The 23,259-nt window shown below is 38.7% G+C and overlaps 1 protein-coding gene across 1 annotated transcript in view; it reads right to left on the reverse strand.

Moving 5' to 3' along the window:
- The window catches only part of LOC128652401 (tubby-related protein 1-like), a 114,309-nt gene that overhangs the window by 68,044 nt on the left and 23,006 nt on the right, over nt 1–23,259 (reverse strand). The window contains exons 4-8 of the mRNA XM_053705340.1: nt 22,628–22,747; nt 9,120–9,211; nt 8,591–8,761; nt 7,861–7,973; nt 6,721–6,829 (exon numbers count right to left, since the gene is read on the reverse strand). Coding sequence (XP_053561315.1) covers nt 6,721–6,829; nt 7,861–7,973; nt 8,591–8,761; nt 9,120–9,211; nt 22,628–22,747 — 605 coding nt within the window. The remainder of the gene's footprint in view (nt 1–6,720; nt 6,830–7,860; nt 7,974–8,590; nt 8,762–9,119; nt 9,212–22,627; nt 22,748–23,259) is intronic.

Raw genomic sequence — 23,259 nt, forward strand, 5'->3', positions numbered from 1 at the left:
ACACAAAAGACTGGCAGCTGTGCCAGATGTTCAAGCATTTGTTCAGGCTCTGGTTAGGATCAAGCCTGTTTACAGACCTTTGACTCCTCCCTGGAGTCTAAATCTAGTTCTTTCAGTTCTTCAAGGGGTTCCGTTTGAACCTTTACATTCCATAGATATTAAGTTACTATCTTGGAAAGTTTTGTTTTTGGTTGCTATTTCTTCTGCTAGAAGAGTTTCAGAGTTATCTGCTCTGCAATGTTCTCCGCCCTATCTGGTGTTCCATGCAGATAAGGTGGTTTTGCGTACTAAGCCTGGTTTTCTTCCAAAGGTTGTTTCTAATAAGAATATTAACTAGGAGATAGTTGTACCTTCTTTATGTCCGAATCCAGTTTCAAAGAAGGAACGTTTGTTACACAATTTGGACGTAGTCCGTGCTCTAAAATTCTATTTAGAGGCTACAAAAGATTTCAGACAAACATCTTCTTTGTTTGTTGTCTATTCTGGTAAAAGGGGAGGTCAAAAAGCGACTTCTACCTCTCTTTCTTTTTGGCTTAAAAGCATCATCCGATTGGCTTATGAGACTGCCGGACGGCAGCCTCCTGAAAGAATCACAGCTCACTCCACTAGGGCTGTGGCTTCCACATGGGCCTTCAAGAACGAGGCTTCTGTTGACCAGATATGTAAGGCAGCGACTTGGTCTTCACTGCACACTTTTGCCAAATTTTACAAATTTGATACTTTTGCTTCTTCGGAGGCTATTTTTGGGAGAAAGTTTTTGCAAGCCGTGGTGCCTTCCGTTTAGGTAACCTGATTTGCTCCCTCCCTTCATCCGTGTCCTAAAGCTTTGGTATTGGTTCCCACAAGTAAGGATGACGCCGTGGACCGGACACACCAATGTTGGAGAAAACAGAATTTATGCTTACCTGATAAATTACTTTCTCCAACGGTGTGTCCGGTCCACGGCCCGCCCTGGTTTTTTAATCAGGTCTGATGAATTATTTTCTCTAACTACAGTCACCACGGTACCATATGGTTTCTCCTATATTTTTCCTCATGTCCGTCGGTCGAATGACTGGGGTGGGCGGAGCCTAGGAGGGACTATATGGCCAGCTTTGCTGGGACTCTTTGCCATTTCCTGTTGGGGAAGAGATATTCCCACAAGTAAGGATGACGCCGTGGACCGGACACACCGTTGGTGAAAGTAATTTATCAGGTAAGCATAAATTCTGTTTTTTATCACTCTCATGCTAACTAGAAGGTGTGCTCTTAGGCAATCAGTGCCCTCTCACTTGTGAATACACGGGCGTGGTCACAATGTTATCTGTATGGCACACATGAAATTATGCCCTCTAGCTGTGAAAAACTGCCAAATGCATTGAAAAAAGTGACGGACTTCAAGGTTTTAGAAATTAGCATATAAGCCTACCTAGGTTTAGCTTTTAACAAAGAATACCAAGATAGCAAAGCAAAATTGATGATAAAAGTGAATTGGAAAGTTGTTTAAAATTGCATTCCCTATCTAAATCATGAAAGTTTAATTTTGACTAGACTGTCCCTTTAAGTATTCCTAACACACATTTGGATTTAGCACAGTTGGCAGAGCACACCTTCTAGTTAGCAAACTGAATTTATACCAATACATTTCTTTCTTTCGTTATGAGGAGAGTCCATAGGTGTCCATAACTTGTGGGATATACTTCCGGCCACCAGGTGGAGGTCACGAATCCTCACAAGAGCTTTCAATCCCTCCCACCTCAACTAAATGTATAGTTGAACAGAGGAGAGAGGTAAAAAAAGGTAGGAAAGGCAGAACGCAGGGTAAAGAGGTGCAAATAAGAACAGTCGTTCAGATTGAACAAAAATAGGACAGGTCCTATGGACTCTCCTCATCCCAAAAGAAAGAAATTTATTGGTAAGTATAAATTCTGTTTTCTTTCGTAAGATGAGGAGAGGCCATAGGTGTCCATAACATGTGGGATACAATACCCAAGCTGAGAGTCCATGTTAAGGACTGGTGGGACAAAGAAAGGGCATTTCCTATTTCCAGGACACTACGGCCTGAAGGACTTTCCTGGCAAAAGCAGCTTCTGAAGAAGCATAAACATCAAACCGGTAAAATTTAGAAAAAGGTATGAAGAGAAGACCAAGTTGCTGCCTTGCAAATCTGTTCCAAGGAGGTCTAATTCTTGAAGGCCCAAGGGGTTGATACAGATCTAGTAGAATGTGCAGTAACTCTTTTTGGAGGGGATTTTCCCACAACCAAGTACACTTTACGCATTGTCTGCTTCAGCCATGATGCTAAAGTAATCGCTGTAGTCTTTTGGCCCTTCCTGTTACCTGAAAAGTGGACAAACAAGCTAGAGGTCTGTCTAAAATCTTTAGTAGCCTGAAGATAAAATGTTATGGCTTTAACAACATCTAAATTGAGCAGTAGATGTTACATAGAATTAGAAGGATTTGTTAATGTTCTTAGAATATAAAACCTTCGGAACTAAATCATATTTAGTTCTAAGAACCGCTTTATCCTGATGAAAAACCAAAAAGGGGGGATCAGAAGAAAGGGCTGAGTGTTCAGAAAATTGTCTAGCTGAAAAGATGGCTAGAAGAAAAAGAACCTTCCAAGACAACAATTTTAGGTCCAAATTATGCATAGGTTCAAAGGGAGGACCATGCAAAACAGATAGAACCAGATCCAGATTCCAAGGTGGAGAAATAGCCTTAATAACAGAGCAAATCATCACCAAGGCTTGGACAAACGTTTGAACATCAGACAACTTAGCCAACTTTGTATGAAACAAAAAAGACAAGGCCGAAATCTGACCCTTTAAAGTACTAGCCGATAAACTTTTCTCCAGACCATCCTGGAGAAGCTGAAGAATTCTTGTAATTCTAAATTATTTCCAAGAAGAATATCAAAGTAAATAAGATTTCTAAACTGTCTTCTGTGTGACCGGTTTTCTGGCGTGGAGAAGTATGGAGATCACAGAATCTTAGAAACCTCTACTCTTGAGGACTAGGCGTTCAACCTCCATGCTGTGAAATTCAGAGATTTGAGATCCTGATGATATAATGGACCTTGAGACAGCAGATCTTCCCTGGGTCCAAGGAGGGGAGGATGACATCTGGATGAGATCCGCATACCAAGCTCTATGTGGCCATGCTGCAGCTATGAGAATTACTTAATCCAATTCCTGTTTTATTCTTGCAATGACTCTTGGAAGAAGGACAAATGGAGGAAATAGGCCAGATGAAAGTTCCAAGGACAAACTAGAGCATCTATAATTTGAGCTCTTGGATCTCTTGACCTTGCTCAATAAACCAGAAGTTTGCGGTTCAGCTTGGACGCCATAAGGTCTATTTCTGGAAGATCCAATCTCAAGACTAACTGATCAAACATGTCCTGATGACGGGACCATTCTCCTGGATGTACTGACTGACTGCTTAAGTAACCGGCTTCCCAATTGTTCACTCCCAGAATGTGAATAGCCGATAGAGTGCAGTGGTTTTCCTCTGCCCAAGATAGAATGTGAGAAACTTGCTGCATGGCAAGGGGACCTTAAGTCCCTCCTTTATGATTGATGTATACTACAGCCGTGACGTTGTCTAACTGAAAACAAATTAATTTTTCCTATCTGAGAAAGGGGCAAGAATGAAGAGCCAGACGGATCGCACAAAGTTCTAGAATGTTAATAGGTAACCTCGCCTCCAGAGGAGACCACACTACGTGCCCCCTCCAGAACTCCCAAACAGCGCTCCAAGGCTTGAGTCTATAGTGACCATGGTCCAGGTAAGCTAAAGAAATGAGGCTCCAAGGGTAAAAAAAAAACTGTCCCTCCACCACGGGAGAGATCGTTTGACTCATGAACTGAGCGTCATTTGCTGCTCCAGATGAAAACAATCCTTTGACCACTGTTGAAGCATGGATAACTAAAGAGGACAAACAATGATGAAAAAGGTACTACTTCTGAGGCTGCTACCATAAGACCCACTACTTCCATGCACTGAGCTACAGATGGGGAATGAGCCATCTGTAGAGAACAACAGGCCTTCTGTAGTTTGTCTTTGTGAGTCTCCATTAAAAACAAGCTCATTTAACAGAGTTTATTATCACTCCCAGAAAGACTACCCTTATAGCAGGGGATAAAGAACTCTTGGGAACATTGATGTTCCATCCATGATTCTAAAGGAAGGAAATTACCTTCTGGGTATGAGAGGATGCTAGAGAAAAGGACGGGGCTTGGATCAAGATTTCATCCAAATAAGGAGCAATGGAGATTCCCTGTGTTCTGATCACTGCCATCAGAGCCCCTAAAACCTTTGTGAAGATGCGAGGGGCAGTGGCTAAACCAAAAGGTAGAGCTGCAAACTGGTAATGCTTGTTGGGAAACGCAAATCTTAGAAATTGAAAATGATCTTCTTGAACCTGTTTGAAGGTGCAAAATGAATGCCTGGTTTCTTTCATTCTTTAGCAATATAGTCTGTAACCAAGTCTGGAGCTTCAAACGCCTTAGGAACTTCTGGCGGAGTTTTGGAAACCTGATTCACCTTTTTACAAGTTTTGGAATTTCTGTATTCTGTTTTGACATATCTAAGCTGTTCATTTCCTATAGAAGGAAACAGATATGATCCACTCTAAATCTAAATGTGGAATCAGGCTCTGTTTTAATTATCGATTCAGGATCATCTGAGGAGATTTCACCCTCAGAAGACTCAGAAAGGGACACATCAGGGTCGGAAGATTGTAAACTAGGTGGCAACAGAGCTAGATGCTTAGTCCCCTGTGACTGACAGGGAGGATGAAGTAAATTTCCAGATTTACGTTTGCGCTTCCTTGGTCTAGAAATTGCCACTAACAGCTCTGTCATATTTTTTTTGTTAGGTATTTTTAAACTGAGGTGAAAAATCAGTGTTAACCCCTTTAGACATATAGACAGACATGAGCGCCAGATGTCTGCTAGGCAAACTAACAGAATTATAGCTTGGAAACTGGAAATGTGGAACACAATTAGCACATAGAAGATTAAGTTGGTCACTGGAACAGTTTTGCAAAATAAACAAGGAAAATGAACAGCACGTGTTTCCTGAGCTGCATTATAATCCCTGGAAGTTCCCTCTAATGGGTCAGACATATTAATTGGGGGTATAGAAATGACTGACAAAAATTTAGCAAAACTGAGCATATATTGAAGAACATTATTAATGTACAATGTAGAGAACAATTGTATTAATTAAAATAATACAAAGATCATACCTTAAATACGCCTAGAAACCCATATAAGGTAGAAATGAAGGCTCCAAAAATTATACACATATTTTTTTGTTAACCTTTCCCACCAACTTAGCAGCTCTTATGAGGGTACTCACAACCTCCTGACATGGAAGAGTTAAATTTCATACTAGCAGTGGAAAAAAAGTCTGCAGAAGGCCTCAAAGAAGGAATCAGTAACTTCCAAAGCAGTGGGGAAGAGGAGAAAGGGCGCAAAGTGTAGGGGTTGGAGCTAACTGCCATAATGATGTTCAGGTAACAGCCTGAAGTAAAAAAAAAAACCCCACGAAACACTGATTTTTAAAAAATAAATAAAAAAACATTGCCCAGAGGAACCCTGACTGTCTCCCATTCCAATCGTTATCAAAATTAAGAGAACCGCTAACTGCATAGTGTAGCCACCAGTACTCTTAAAGAAACAGTAACCAATTTTTTAAAAAAATAGTTGAAATTAACATTTTGAGAGAAAAAACATAAGAAAGCTGTTAAGGGGAATCTAGAGAATAATGTGGGAGAATTTGGAGCTGAAATGCCTAAATTTGAGATGTTAAGCACATAGGTAAAGTGCCATGTGAAAGGGCTGGAAACCCCCAAACTATGTAGTACCTATGGATTAGAGTAATAGAGTACCAGTGATAGTTCTTGGGCTATGTGTGGTGTGGGAGTCACTTACCTTGACTGCAGAACCCCTCCTTTCTTACCAGCTTGCTGAGGCCTTTCTCCCTCACAGAATGCTGATGCAGTAGCGAGTCCATCCAGTACAAGTAAAGATACTGCAGAGGATATTCACATATATACCTTTAACCCCTTTGGTGGAAGCTAAGGGACAGGGTCCCCGCGAAGCCAAAGGGCAGTTATGGCTGAGAGATTTGCCTGTGAGGGTACAGACATGCCATAAGAGAGGTATTCTTTTTTTCCCTATTATTGGGGTGTAATGCCTTGTGAATCTTCTTTGAGTGAAACTTGAAGAGGGGTACAGTGTCTCATGTCAGGCCTGAGCTCCTCACTCAACCTCTCATGTTGGAGGTCAAGAACAAACTGGAGAGGGAATGGAGGTTGGAAGGATTGAAAGCTCTTGTGAGGGTTCTTGACCTCCACCTAGTGGTGGGAAGTATATCCCACATGTTATGGACACCTATGGACTCTCCTCATCTTACGAAAGAAAGAAAAGGCTTTTTTAGTGTGCCCCATAGGAGTCTAGGGGAAAGGGAGATAGCATGGCTGCAAAATCCAACCTCTAGATGTTAGCGCACCTGAGTCTTTTGGTCTTGCACTACATTTTTACTTTCAATTTGTAATACCAGCGCTAACATGGGAGCTTTATTGATTTATGAGTAGCGTAGATGGCACTCAAGAGCAAAAAAATAATAACGTTCCACTTGTAATGCTGAGAATATGTAATTGGTCCTATTCAGTAAAACTGAAAGGGTATTTTTTCCCTCTTGTCATGCCAGTATTTATTTGTTACTTACATACACAATGGCTGCTAGTTCCTGTCGTACATTAGACCAGTCAGAATTGGCTTTATCAGGATTTGCACCATTATCAAATACAGTGAATTTTGTTCCCATAAGATTGGATCTAAAAAAAGGGAATATTTAGTCAGTAATACACAATGAAGGTAAATGCTAATGTGTCATAGATGAAAACAAATGCACTAAAACTATCATATACTACATATAGTATTCAAATATTATTAACCCTGGCAGTGTTAATTTCGTCAACTAAAACTAGACTAAAATGAGTATAAAACTAAAGTAATTCTGATGACTAAAATACGACTAAAACTAAAATGGCATTTTAGTCAAAAGACTATGACTAAAACTAAATCAAAATGACATTTTAGTCAAAAGACTATGACTAAAACTAAATCAAAATTTGCTGACAAAACATTTTATGCAAGGTGTTATAATCAATCCATATCTAATTACTTCTCTTTTGTCAAATTTTCGAAACTTAATTTTATTACATTTTAAGATAAATAATGAGTTTGAAAGTTCTAGAGCAGTGCTAATATTGTTGCCAAATTGATTCTTCCTATAGAAATAAGCATAACCAACGAGTATGGGTTTAAGTTATGCTGTGCCTGTGCTAGCTGCAGAAACTTGATACTTGTTTTAATTATTAACAGAGAGCTGTTAAAGTTTTTATATTGGGTAATATGTGCAATACAGACAATATAGATTACAGTTTTTTTATATTTTAAAGTTGCACTTCTGTTTGTTTATGAAACTTGGTTTTATTTAATTTTAAGTTTAATTAAGATCTTATATATTACAAGGGATAAATCTGTGTCTGTATTGCATGTTGTAAACCTTAATACCATAAATAATAACTCTGGAGTATATTATCAGTTTGCAAATTATAGAGAAATGCTTAAATAATGGATTACACTTTAACTAAACCCCTTAGATTTTAGTCAACTAAAATCTACTGGCGATTTAGTCGACTAAAAGCAACTGGCGATTCAGTCGACTAAAAGTAAACTAAAACTAAAACAATTCAGATGACTAAAATACGACTAAAACTAAAATGGCATTTTAGTCAAAAGACTAAAATTAAGACTAAATTGAAATTTGCTGTCAAAATTAACACTGAACCCTGGTTCTGACCTCAGTTTTCCAATGAAGTTGTCTCCTCCCCGGGACAGGTCTGTGGCATCAATTGAAATCAAGTAATTGGAGGTTTTACTCTTTTTTCTTTTTCTTCCAGCTAACAAAAAGACCTGATGTATGGGAAAATAAGAGAAGTAGACAGTGTTCAAATAGAATAGAAAATACATATTGCATCACATGAGTCTGTCCTACCCAGAAACAGTGAATACAGAAAAGCACATTTGGGCTAAAAGAGGCTGCTCCTAGGGCTAAAAGAGGCTGCTCCTAGGTGGTAACTCGCTATAGAACAAGCTACTAATCTGTTGTTCGTTCTTGGCAGACTGCTTATCTTTCTGAATGTATTTGTATTATAACCCTATGTAGGTCTCCCTAAGGGTGATAGGAGAAACCAGATGTGGATTCCTTGCCCAATGTGCTTTTAGGAATGTGGCTACACATCACTGATGAGGCCCAATGAAGGCCAAATTGATTGTCTGGGTTTGCCATGTTCCTTGTTCAGAGGAGGATTGTCTGGTATTTTGGGGTTGAATTAATCTTACTAGACAGGATCAGACTGATATACTTCAGGAAAAATCTCCTCTGTGAAAAGCACAATTGGGCTAAAAGAGGCTGCTAATAGGTGGTAACTCACCATAGAACAAGCTACTGAATTGTTGTTCGTTCCTATTAGAGTTCTTCTCTTTCTTTAAGCTACCCATAAACAGTGGCATAAAAGACTGTGTCTCACCTTCTTTTCATTATCAAGGTGAACATAATATGTAGGGTACAATCCTCTGTCCATCCCTTTTTTATCTCTTGTTACTTTGCACTTTATCGTTGCTCCTTGTGGAGCTGGGCGCAGCACAAACTCCTCTAGATTGTCCACTTCGATGACTGGTGATGGTGGTCGCTCTTCTTTCTGCCAAAATACAACCAGACAAGGAAGCTATAACATAATTCAATATGGGATGACTTAAAAAAAAACATTTCTCGTCGCTTATTATATAGTAAAAATTGCAGGTCACTTTGCCAACACACAGATACAAAGGTAACACAAACCTAACATGTTCATTTGAATCCACATGGTTAATTACAAAAGAGAACCAAGGTACTGCAATCAATTGATACATTTAATACAATCCAAAAACTTAAGAGTAATCAGATCCAATTACTTCCTTGAATTGTAAGCTACATCTATATTCTGTGATTATAATAATAGTACAGCATTATTATTATTATCAATTATTGCATATAAATCCTTTCTGACCTCCTCCCACCTTCTTTGATTTCTTTCCTTTCTTCCCTTTCTTATTTGTGTTTTTTACAGGCTCCTCCTCTTTATCTTCTTCTTCATTGGACTTTGAGGACCCTGTCAGAGAAAGGAATATTTAATAGAACTAACTATGATTACTGTTCAGATTAGTCAAATTATTTTCCAGATTTACATACATTTATTTCACTTTATTGTTGCTCTATGTAATCTTATGTTACATCTTGCACCTCCTATTAATTCATATATAAAAGTAAATTACAAAAAATATGATTCCACTTAACATGTCAACCTCAAAAATGTACTGCATTTTGAACCCTTGTTTATGAAGTTAATTCTTAAAGGGCCATGAAACCCAAATGTTGAAACACTTGAAAGTGATGCAGCATAGCTGTAAAAAACTGACTAGAAAATATCAACTGAACATCTCTATGTAAAAAAGAAAGATATTTTACCTCAAAAATTCCTCAGTAGCAACATCCCATTGTAAAGGACTTCTAAGCAGCAAATCAGTATGTCTGTCCTGGGACAGCTAAGGGAGTGAGCTTACGTGCACACTCATCTTATTTCCCTATTCAGTTTAAGGAAGTTTACTATGAAATCTCATGAGAGTTAAGTGAAATCTCATGAGATCACAGTAAAAGAGTTCATGACCTCAGCACTGCTGATGCTGATTGGCTGCTATTCATTTTTAATTTTTTTTACCTGCAGCTGAGCAACAGCTAAAGTATATTTTTTTACACCGAACTTACTCTGCTGAACTGAGGTTTGTGAGGTAAAATATCTTCTTTTTTACATAGAGATGCTCAGGTGATATTTTCCTGTCAGCTTTTTACAGTTATACTGAATCAGTTTCAAGTGATTTAGCATAGGCGTATTATGTCCCTTTAATCAATAAATATGATGTCAATAGTGACAAAACTCTTGTAAAAAATAAAGGAGATATGCATTGTGTTAAATGAATTTAATTCACTTTTAATGAAGCATCAGAAGAAGTATCTGGTTGTAAGATGAAATAGAAAGAGGCCATCTTGTTTTCTATCATAATTCCTGTCGGAAGTTCCATGCAAGAGTTTCACATTTCACTTTGTTGTTTTGTAGACAAATACTACCTTCACAAGCAGCCCTGGCACCAGCAATAGCTAGTTAAAAGATAGGGAAGCCCTCACCAAAGCAGATTCCGATTAAAGGGACAGTCTACACCAGAATTTTTATTGTTTTAAAAGATAGATAATCCCTTTATTACCCATTCCCCAGTTTTGCATAACCAACACAGTTATATTAATATACTTTTAACCTCTGTGATTATCTTGTATCTAAGCCTCTGCAAACTGCCCCTTTTTCAGTTCTTTTGACAGACTTGCAGTCTAGCCAATCAGTGCCAGCTCCCAGATAACTTCTCGTGCACGAGCACAGTGTTATCTATATGAAATACGTGAACTAACACCCTCTAGTGGTGAAAACTGTTAAAATGCAATCTGCAAGAGGTGGGCTTCAAGGTCTAAGAAATTAGCATATGAACCTCCTAGGTTAAGCTTTCAACTAAGAATACCAAGAGAACAAAGCAAAATTGGTGATAAAAGTAAATTGGAAAATTGTTTCAAATTACATGCTCTATCTGAATCATGAAAGTTTATTTTGGCCTAGACTGTCCCTTTAAAGATACAAAGAATTGTCTAAACCAAAACTTTAGCATTATCAGAATAACATGGAGGACATAACCAATAACTTTAGTTGATCCTGATACCCCGACTAGGTATCTCCGCCAGAAAGATCTTCTTCAGCACTGGAACATGTAGAAATGGAGCTAGTAAGTGATAATAGCAGTATTACACCCTAATTACCAGACAAGACCAGTATGAAGGTGAAAACAAAAACTGGTTTATTAAAGCAACAGCACAGTATTTATACACAATCACCATCTGATAAGAGTCTAATACTATCAAGAGAACAATGCTCACCCCAGACAGCCTGGCACCTCCATAGAGGAACAGGGATACCCACAACCATATAGTTTGTGTTTTTGGGGTGATCTTAAGGGAGCGGCGACAATCCCAGAGTACCGTTCAATAGCCCCGGACCCCCAGATGTCACAGTCCAAAAAGTGACTTGATCTGTGACTGGGGACCGAAGCAACAGTGTGGTAAATGTACCCGGGAACAGTGGTGAGGTTGACAAAACACCAGGTTCCTGAGCGAGCTCCCTCTACATAATCACCCCAGCCTATGCCCCATCAAAGGTATAATAGGTTCCCTAAAGAGCAGCGTGCTGGAGCAATGGGCTTCCAGAGCGACGCCGGATAAAGTTTAGCAGGTATCCCTGCAGATCCCAGCCGGAGCACAGTTCCATAAGACTCCAGCTGGGACCCGGTCAGGGGCAGGAAGGGTGAAACGGGAGAAAAGAGTTGGAGCCTAAAAAGGAAAATTAGGCTCTTCCAGGGCAAAGTCCAGGCCGAAGAAAATATAATAATAGTTCCAACTGGGAAAGGATGGCCCTTACACCTGGTATCTGTGACACTTTCAATCTCTTAAAATAATGGAAAGAAAATAAATGAGAAGACAAGGAACAGCTTCTGCAAAGGGGCCTATAATCTGACTCCTAACAACAACCTGAAGAACCAGATGATTATCCATGTCTATGTCTTTTTGGCAACAACAATAGTATGACAGTCCTTAGATTTATGGAAACACTTCATATGACAGCAAAAGTAAAAAGCAGACCTCCAACCAGAAAATATATCAATGAGGCCAGGCCAAATTCTTTCTCTATTTTTTTTTGTCTAGGTCTCAAATTCTATTTCTGTTGTGTACGTTTCATAAATTAAAATTGCAACAACTATTTCTGCAGGCAAAATCATTTTCAAAGAAGATTTAACAGAAGAATCAAGTTTAAACTATCCCTAGAAAAACTGGTTAGAGGGCCCCTGTTAACCCCAGGCTTTCGATCAACCTTCTGAATGTCAAGAGAAACCTTCAAATGAATTGATTCCTATATGGCACATGAGCCACAAATATTAAATTGTAATTCTGCTTTAAAATTAACCAAGCAGAAAGAACAAGAACTTTTTTCCACAGGAGATGAGCTACACTTATGACCAGTAATCTGCTTGAATATTACGTAAAAGAAAGAACAATTTTAATTTTAATAAATTAACTAATAAAGATGATTGTTTTTGTTTTCACATATTCACATTGATACACCGCTAGATCTGAAGGGCAGGAGTGCTTGAAACTGTATCCTGTCCAACTCTTTGCTGGAATTATAAATAAAATAATCTGCTTGGATATACCTAGGACCAAACATCTCCATCCAAAATATTCTAAAAAAAAATACCTTTAACAAAATATGTATGTGAACCAGAAAAGTAGGCGTAATTTAGATAGCTGTTCATTCACTATCATGTTGGATAACCAACAGTTGCTGAGAGGAAAAACCTAAAGAACTGATATATTTAAAAGGACATGATACCCAAATGTTGAAACACTTGAAAGTGATGCAGCATAGCTGTAAAAAACTGACTAGAAAATATCACCTGAACATCTCTATGTGAAAAAGAAAGATATTTTACCTCAAATTGTCCTAAGTATTCATACCCCATTGTAAAGGACTTTAAGTAGCAAATCAGTATGCCTGTCCCGGGACCTGCAAGGGAGCGTGCCACATGTTATTTCCTTATTCAGTTTAAGGAAGATTACTATGAAATCTCATAAGAGATAAGGGAAACCTCATGAGATCACAGTAAAACAGTTCATAACCTCAGCACTGCTGATGCTGATTGGCTGCTGTTCATTTCTTCCTTTTTTTTACCTGCAGCTGGACAGTAACTGAAGTATAACTTTTTACACAGCACTTACTCTGGTGAGCTGAGGAAATGGTAAAATATCTTCCTTTTTTACATAGAGATGTTCAGGTGATATTTTCCTGTCAGCTTTTTACAATCATGCTGCATCACTTTCAAGTGATTTAGCATATAATTATTACGTCCCTTTAAGGAATCGTAACTAAAGGCTTTTTTAAAAAAAATTGTAAGCAAAGTTTTTAATTTAAATCTGTGGTTCAGCTTTTAAGGGGGTGCTTGTTATATGGGGGAGGTTTTTGTAAAAGGGGGCTACCAAAGGGAGATTAACTTTAGTGTTGGGGCGGGAGATGAGCAGTAGTTAGAATTAAATTTTATTAGGGGGTTAATGATATAATTTTGATCCTCTGCATAACGTTTTACATACTTTCATTAACAGCTAAAACAGTTGTAATGATTTTAGAACACACAGGGCCAGATTACGAGTGAAGCGCAAAGGGGCAAATTTGCACATTTATGGGCATGTGTTAAATAACCAGCCATTACAAGTGGCTAGTTAATGTAATTGCGAGCTCGCAGTTTCACTTTGCGCTAAGCGCAATTAACGAGAGGTCAGACTTCAGATTAAAACTAAAATAGTTGCCCCTATTGCCCCAAAAATAAAGAGGACAGTACATTAACAAGTAAAATAAATATTAATTTTTTTTATTTAAAAAATAAATAAAAATAATTATAGTCATAAGGGGTTAAAGTGAGGGGATGTGGGGTGATGGTTCCTTTACATGGAGGTCACTGGGGGACTGTGTTTTCTCTATAAATATATATGTATATAAGTATATACATATATATTTATGTGTTAATACGTGTATATACACATATAAAAATATAAATATATATAAGCATATACACATATATTTATTTATTGCTGCTCGATTTCACCCCTGCGCTGCACTAGGTGGTTTGCAGTGGGTGCCAGCATGAAAAAGATTTGGAATCCATAGAAGTGTACTTTTGTGAGCGCTTGGCTTTCAGCAACGTGAACGCAAGGTCGCATTGCACCTGTAATACCAGCACACATTTACATGAGATGGTATTACTGAATGGAGCACAAATATTGCGCTCACGTAATCGGGCCCACAATGAGAAAAGGGGTGAGCATCAACACTGAGGCCAAATAATATTTACAGTCCTAAGATACGGTTTATATCATCACTATTACCTGGGAGCTGTTCAAGTGTAATGGCATTGCTTAATTTCTGATATATACTATGCAAAAGCATATTTTAATGTACAGTATCTCACAAAAGTGAGTACACCCCTTACATTTTTGTAAATATTTTATTATACCTTTTCATGTGACAACACTGAAGAAATGACACTTTGTTACAATGTAAAGTAGTGAGTGTACAGCCTGTATAACAGTGTAAATTTGCTGTCCCCTCAAAATAACTAAACACACAGCCATTAATGTCTAAACCGTTGGCAACAAAGGTGAGTACACCCCTAAGTGGAAATGTCCAAATTGTGCCCAAAGTGTCAATATTTTTTAACCCCTTAATGACAACTGACGTACCAGGTACGTCATGCAAAAACTAGCAGTTAATGACAATGGACGTACCTGGTACGTCAGTTGTCTAACAGAGTGCTGGAAGCGATCACAAATGCTTCCAGCAGCTCTGAGGGTATTGCAGTGATGCCTCGATATGGAGGTATCCTGCAATACCCCTTTACAAGCCCCGGATGCAGAGAGAGCCACTCTGTGGCCCTCTCTGCACCGGTAGCGATGGTGCCAGTGTCTGGTAGTGCACTGTCCGGGTGTGAGAGTGAGCTCGCACGTGCACGATGCGCGTGCACAAGGGCATGCGTGCACGTGCACGTGCACACAGCCACACTGACACCAATGAATCAGGCAGAAAGGGAGAAAAAGTTAAAAAAAAAATCAAATATAAAAGGATCTGGGAGGGGGAGGGGTGGGGGTATTGTGGGGGGGCTGCTACACTACAGAAATAGTTTTAAAGTTAAAAAATTAAATAAAAATACTTTTTGGGGGGGGGGGTTTGGGGCCAAACTGGGTACTGGCAGACAGCTGCCAGTACCCAAGATGGCGGTAATTAGGTAGGGGAGAGGGTTAGAGAGCTGGAGGTGGGGGGGGGGGGATCAGGGAGGTTGGGGCTAAGGCAGGGGTCCATCACAGCTAAAATATTTTATTATTTTTATTTAAAAAAAAAACAAAAAACTCTTATTTAGTACTGGCAGACTTTCTGCCAGTAATTTTAAGATGGCGGGAACAATTGTGGGGTGAGGGAGGGAAGAGAGCTGTTTGGGAGGGATCAGGGGGTGGGATGTGTCAGGTGGGAAGCTGATCTCTAAAATTAACCCTGCAAGCTCCCTACAAGCTCCCTAATTAACCCCTTCACTGCTGGGCATAATTAACGTGTGGTGCGCAGCAGAATTTAGCGGCCTTCTAATTGCCAAAAAGCAACGCCAAAGCCATATAAGTCTGCTATTTATGAACAAAGGGGATCCCAGAGAAGCTTTTACAACAATTTCTGCCATAATAGCACAAGCTGTTTGTAAATAATTTCAGTAAGAAACTTAAAATAGTGAAAAAGTTATCGATTTTTTTTATTTGCTCGCATTTGGCGGTGAAATGGTGGCATAAAATATACCAAAATGGGCCTATATCAATACTTGAGGTTGTCTACTACACTACACTAAAGCTAAAATTAACCCTACAAGCTCCCTACAAGCTCCCTAATTAACCCCTTCACTCCTGGGCATAAAACACGTGTGGTGCGCAGCGGCATTTAGCGGCCTTCTAATTACCAAAAAGCAACCCCAAAGCCATATAAGTCTGCTATTTCTGAAAAAAGGGGATCCCAGAGAAGCATTTACAACCATTTGTGCCATAATTGCAGAAGCTGTTTATAAATCATTTCAGTGGGAAACCTAAAGTTTGTGACAAATTTTGTGAAAAAGTGAACTTTTTTTTTTTTTGATCGCATTTGGCGGTGAAATGGTGGCATGAAATATACCAAAATGGGCCTAGATCAATACTTTGGGTTGTCTTCTAAAAAAAAATATATACATGTCAAGGGATATTCAGGTATTCCTGACAGATATCAGGGTTCCAATGTAACTAGCGCTAATTTTGAAAAAAAGTGGTTTGGAAATAGCAAAGTGCTACTTGTATTTATTGCCCCATAAATTGCAAAAAAAGCAAAGAACGTGTAAACATTGGGTATTTCTAAACTCAGGACAAAATTTAGAAACTATTTAGCATGGGTGTTTTTTGGTGATTGTAGATGTGTAACAGATTTTGGGGGTCAAAGTTAGAAAAAGTGTGTTTTTTTCAATTTTTTCCTCATATTTTATTATTTTTTTTTAGTAAATTATAAGACATGATGAAAATAATGGTATCTTTAGAAAGTCCATTTAATGGCGAGAAAAACGGTATATAATATGTGTGGGTACAGTAAATGAGTAAGAGGAAAATTACAGCTAAACACAAACACTGCAGAAATGTAAAAATAGCCACTGTCATTAAGGGTAAGAAAATGGAAAAATGGTCCGGTCATTAAGGGGTTAAATTTGCTGTCCCCTCAAAATAACTCAACACACAGCCATTAATGTTGGCAACAGGATAATGGCCTCAAACACACCTCCAAGATGACCACTGCCTTGCTAAAGAAGCTGAGGGTAAAGGTGATGGACTGGCCAAGCATGTCTCCAGACCTAAACCCTATTGAGCATCTGTGGGGCATCCTCAAACGGAAGGTGGGGGAGCACAAGGTCTCTAACATCCACCAGCTCTGTGATGTTGTCATGGAGGAGTGGAAGAGGACTCCAGTGGCAACCTGTGAAGTTCTGGTGAACTCCATGCCTAAGAGGGTTAAGGCAGTGCTGGAAAATAATGGTGGCCACACAAAATATTGACACTTTGGGCCCAATTTGGACATTTCCACTTAGGGATGTACTCACTTTTGTTGCCAATGGTTTAGACATTAATGGCCGTGTGTTGAGTTATTTTGAGGGGACAGCAAATTTACACTGTTATACAGGCTGTACACTCACTACTTTGCAAAGTGTCATTTATTCAGTGTTGTCACATTAAAATATATAATCAAATATTTACTTATGTGATATACTGTACATCTAAGGCTAGAAGAAGGATCACACAACAGATTAAGGCCCCTATTTATCAAGGTCTGGCTGACCTGATCCGACAGTGTGGATCAGGTCCGCCAGACCTCGCTGAATATGGCGAGCAATACACTCGCCGTATTCAGCATTGCACCAGCAGCTCACAAGAGCTGCTGGTGCAACGCCGCCCCCTGCAGACTCGCGGCCAATCGCCAGCAGGGGGTGTCAATCAACCTGATTGTACTCGATTGGGTTGAGCAGGCGGACAGGTTATGGAGCAGCGGTCTTTGTGACCGCTGCTTCATAACTGCTGTTTCTGGCGAGCCTGCAGGTTCGCCAGAAACACAGGGCATCAAGCCCTATTCGGAGCTTGATAAATATGCCCCTAAATGTTGAAGAAGCTATTATCAATTGAGAATTGAAACTGTAGTTCAACAGTTTTATGCTAAAAGGGGGTTACATTTATTTTTAGGCAAAATTTAATCTGATCAACATAGTTACAGGGGGGCAATTATAAAAGTTTAAAGGGATATAAACAGTGCTCCTTTAGTAAAAAAATATTTTAAACCAAAGTAAATATTAAAAGAAATAGATTGTTTTAAAGTGATTGTAAGATTTTGTATGTAAATGAATAGTATAGTCAAAATTAAACTTTTATGATTCAGATAGAGAATGCAAATTTAAGCAACTTTCTAATTTACTCCTATTATCAATTTTCTTCTTTCTCTTGGTATCTTTATTTGAATAAGCAAGAATGTAAGCTTAGGAGCCAGCCCATTTTTGGTTTAGCACCTGGGTAGAGCTTGCTAATTGGTGGCTACATTTAGACAACAATCAGCAAGTGCTACCCAGTCACTGAACCAAAAATGTTCTGGCTCCCAAGCTTACATTCTTGCATTTTCAAATTGATAATAGGAGTAAATTAAAAAGTTGCTTAAAATTGCAGGTTCTATCTGAATCATAAAAGTTTAATTTTCACTAGACTATCCCTTTAACTGAACAGTATATACAATTATCTTTCAAAACAGGAGCACTCTCATTTTTTAAGTTTTATAAAGACGCTTTATTTGTAAAATATTTGCCATCTAGTAAAAGTAAAGATTGTGCTGTCCATCTGCCTGCATTTCATAATTATTTTATTGTGCAATGACGAACCCGGCTTCATCCAATCGTTGCCTGCCCCACATGGTGTCCAGCTCGTGGAGCATGCAATGATTGGATGAAGCCAATCATTGCAAAGGGGTTAAACAGATAAGTAAAGTACCAATCGGGATGACCCTGTGACATTTATTAATCAACAGCAGCATTGCAGTAGTTAAAGGGATATGAACCCCAATTTTGTTCTTTCATTATTCTGATAGAGCATGCAATTTTAAATAACTTTCCAACTGGCTTCTATTATCTAATTTGTTTCTTTCTCATGGAATTCTTTATTTAAAAACATACCTAGGTAAGCTTAGAAGCTGCTTATTGGTGACTGCACATATATGCCTCATGTTATTGGCTCACCGTTGTGCATTGCTGTTTCTTCAACAAAGGATAGCAAAAGAATGAAGCAAATGAGATAAAAGAAGTAAATTGGAAAGTTGTTTAAAATTGTATTCTCTATCTGACTCATGAATGAAAAATGTTGGGTTTCATGTCCCTTTCAATTAACATTTTAATGTATTAAGATATTTACTTTCCTTTTACATTTGTTATTAATAACAGTCACAGTGCAAACGATTCCTTTCTCATAAGAATGTTAATTAAACAAAATAATTATAATAAAAAAACAACAACTTATGTATAGTAAAACTAAGAATTGAGTCAAATGTTGCAGATGATACTTTGCTGGTAGAAATGATCGTTCAAACTTACAGCCGCACTATATTCCCTTTGTTGTTGTTGGTAAGCACAAATGATACCCCCCACATGCCTATACAAACAACTGTGAGGCAAACTCAGTGTAGTTGTAAGTGTGCAGATGCTCCTGAATGCAGACAAGTGTTGAGGATCGTTTTTGCCTGTATACAGTTGTGCTCATAAGTTTACATACCCTGGCAGAATTTATGATTACTTGGCCATTTTTCAGAGAATATGAATGATAACACAAAAACTTTTCTTTCACTCATGGTTAGTGTTTGTCTGAAGCCATTTATTATCAATCAACTGTGTTTACTCTTTTTAAATCATAATGACAACAGAAACTACCCAAATGACCCAGATCAAAAGTTATGGCCAAGAAATCATAAATTCTGCCAGGGTATGTAAATTTATGAGCACAACTGTAAGTGTAGAGGCGGGTTGCTTTTATTAGATGAGTGTTATTATGAGTGTAACTGTACTTTGTAATGTATTTTTGATGTGTTTGTGAAACTTTTATTTTTGCGAAAACAGTTATCTAGAGCTCTGAGGACACGCTGACTTGACTAGTGTTAAAGGGACGGTCAACACCAGAATTTTTTTTGTTTAAAAAGATAGTCCCTTTATTACCCATTCCCCAGTTTTGCATAACCAACACAGTTATAATAATACACGTTTTACCTCTGTAATTACCTTTTATCTAAGCCTCTGCAAACTGCCCCCTTATTTCAGTTCTTTTGACAGACTTGCATTTTAACCAATCAGTGCTCACTCCTAGGTAACTTCACATGCGTGAGCTCAATGTTATCTATATGAAACACATGAACTAACACCCTCTAGTGGTGGAAAACTGTCAAAATACATTCAGATTAGAGACGGCCTTCAAGGTCTAAGAAATTAGCATATGAACCTCCTAGGTTTAGCTTTCAACTAATAATACCAAGAGATCAAAGCAAAATTGGTGATACAAGTAAATTGGTAAGTTGTTTAACCCCTTAACGACCAAGGACGTGCAGGGTATGTCCTACAAAAACTGGTTCTTAATGACCAAGGACGTACCCTGCACACTCTCAGGGTTTTCAAGCGCTGGAAGCGATCGTAATCGCTTCCAGCCACTTTCAGGGTATTGCAGCGATGCCTTAATATTGAGGCATTGTGCAATACCCTTTTTAAGCACACTGCGGCTAGCGATGGTGCTGATCATTGGTGACGTGGGAGGGATACGAGGGAGGTGGGTGGGCGGCCCATCGCTGGATCACTTCCTCAATGTCTGGATCCTGTTCCGGTAGTGTGGCGAGGGCATCGGGAGCGAGCAAGGGGGGCGAGAGCGTGTGTGCGCTACTTAGTACATTAAAATGTAAGGAAGGAGGGATAGGGAAGGGAGGGAGGGGGATAAGTCTTGGGAAAGGGGATCTGGGAGGGGGGAGGGTATTGAGAGGGGGCAGCTAACTACAGAAAGTTAGTTTTGAAATAAAAGACTTTCTGCCAGTACTTAAGATGGTGGTGACAATTGTGGGGTGGGGGAGGGAAGAGAGCTGTTTGAGGTGGGTCAGGGATGGATCAGGGGGTGGGATGTGTCAGGTGGGAGGCTGATCTCTACACTAAAGCTAAAATTAACCCTACAAGCTACCTAATTAACCCCTTAACTGCTGGGCAAAATACAAGTGTGGTGCGCAGCGGCATTTAGCGGCCTTCTAATTACCAAAAAGCAATGCCAAAGCCAAATATGTCTGCTATTTTTAAACAAAGGGGAACCCACAGAAGCATTTACAACCATTTGTGCCATAATGGTGCAAGCTGTTTGTAAATAATTTCAGTGAGAAACCTAAAGTTTGTGAAAAAGTTAACAATTTTTTTTATTTGATCGCATTTGATGGCGAAATGGTGGCATGAAATATACCAAAATGGGCCAAGATCAATACTTTGGGTTGTCTACTACACTACAAAAAAAGTGAAAACTAACCCTACAAGCTCCCTAATTAACCCCTTTACTGCTGGGCATAATACAAGTGTGGTGCACAGCCAAAGCCATAAATGTCTGCTGTTTCTGAACAAAGGGGATCCCAGAGAAGTATTTACAACTATTTGTGCCATAATTGCACAAGCTGTTTGTAAATAATTTCAGTGAGAAACCTAAAGTTTGTGACAAAATTTGTGAAAAAGTGAAAGTTTTTTTTAATTTGATTGCATTTGGCGGTGGAATGGTGGCATGAAATATACCAAAATGGGCCTAGATCAATACTTTGGGTTGTCTACTAAAAAAAATATATACATGAGAAGGGTTATTCATGGATTCCTGACAGAATCAGTGTTACAATGTAACTATCGCAAATTTTGAAAACAAATGGTTTGGAAATAGCAAAGTGCTACTTGTACTTATTACCCTATAACTTACAAAAAAAGCAAAGAACATGTTAACATTGGATACTTCTAAACTCAGGACAAAATTTAGAACCTATTTAGCATGGGTGTTTTTTGGTGGTTGTAGTAGTGTAACAGATTTTGGGGGTCAAAGCTAGAAAAAGTGTGTTTTATTTAATTTTTTCATCATATTTTATAATTTTTTATAGTAATTTATAAGATATGATGAAAATAATAGTATTTTTAAAAAGTCCATTTAATGGCGAGAAAAACGGCATATAATATGTATGGGTACAGTAAATGAGTAAGAGGAAAATTACAGCTAAACACAAACACTGCAGAAATGTAAAACTAGCCCTGGTCCTTAACGGTAAGAAAATTATAAAATGGTCTGGTCACTAAGGGGTTAAAATCACATGCCCTATTTGAATAATTAAAGTTTTTTGTGGACTTGACTGTCCCTTTAACTTGAATTGTGCTCAAGTGATCGCATTTACTTTTAGCTTGTAATACAAGCGATAAATCCCTTATCGCTCGCGTGCAATCGTTTGCGCTCCACTCGTAATCTGGCCCTTAGTTGTGCCACTAGTCCTAAAATGACATGCTCTAACAAACTAGAGCATTTTACTGACTATTATGGCTTGCAGATGTGAGCATTTATGCACGTACTCTTGAGGTCCGGCAAGAAGTTAACGGTGATTGGATTTTGTAAGCAAGGGGAAACAAATTTAACTTTAGGCCCTCTTTGGAAACATGACGAGGAATACTACTGTATGGAAATGTTTCAATTATTTGCAAAGGATCATTTTAACATTAAAAATAAATTTTCTTAATATGGATGCTTGATATTATAATCCCATATAAAATGGAATTTGTTATTTACCTTTAAATAAGTGCAAAACCAAAACAAATTATTCAAAAACCTGTTTGAAAACCTCTTTTTCTAATGTATTGAAAAGGATTCAAATTTGAAAACTGAGATAATGTGAATTTACTTTATACCCCATATTTTGTAACAGTGGAGCCTATCTATCAAGCTCGAAAGAAGCTTGACGGCCCGTGTTTCTGGCGACTCGCCAGAAACACTATTTATGAAGCAGGCGGACAGACATCGCCGGAAATCAACCCGATTGAGTACGATCGGATTGATTGACACCCCCCTGCTGGCCGCGAGTGGCAATGCGTATTGCTCTCCGCATTCAGCGAGGTCTGGCGGACCTGATCCGCACTGTCGGATCAGGTCCGACAGACCTTTGATAAATAGAGGCCAGTGACTTTTCTCACTTCCTAATGAATCACTGATTTTACGTTACCCTTTAAAACTAAAACTCCTGGGTTCAAAATACCAACACAATAATATATTTTCTTACCTTTTTTCTTTACTTTCTTTTCCACAACGTCATCTTTTTTAGTCTGAAACATTGAAGTTGCTTTCTTTTTTGTTGATTTTTTTGAACTTGAATCTGAATCTTTCTCAGCATCACCTTGACCTGATAAAAACAACAAGCCCAACAGTTAAGGTCGGCCAATGGGCAAATTCATAGCATGAAATAAATATTAGCCCTTTCCAAAACCCTTCGCTGAAGCTGATTTCAGTCATTTTGTAATCATTTGATTAATACATCAGTTTTTTGGGGTATATTTATTATAGTGCGAGCGGACATGATACGATGTAGCGTATCATGTCCGCTGCACATCAATAAATGCCGACAGCATACGCTATAGGTATTTATTATTGCACCAGCAGTTTTTGTGAACTACTTGTGCAAGGCTGCCTCCTGCAGATTCACAGCCAATTGGCTGCTAGCAGGGGGTGTCAATCAACCTGATCGTATTCGATTGGGTTGATTTCTGTCTGCGGTCTCAGAGCAGGCGGACAAGTTATGAAGCAGCGGTCTTTAGACCGCTGCTTAATAACTTCTGTTTCCGTCAAGCCTAAAGGCATACGGAGCTTGATAAATCGTCCCCTTAGTGATAATTAAGTACGTTTGCCATACAAATC

The sequence above is a fragment of the Bombina bombina genome, chromosome 3, assembly GCF_027579735.1.
Source record: "Bombina bombina isolate aBomBom1 chromosome 3, aBomBom1.pri, whole genome shotgun sequence".
In the NCBI taxonomy this organism is placed as follows: Eukaryota; Metazoa; Chordata; class Amphibia; order Anura; family Bombinatoridae; genus Bombina; species Bombina bombina.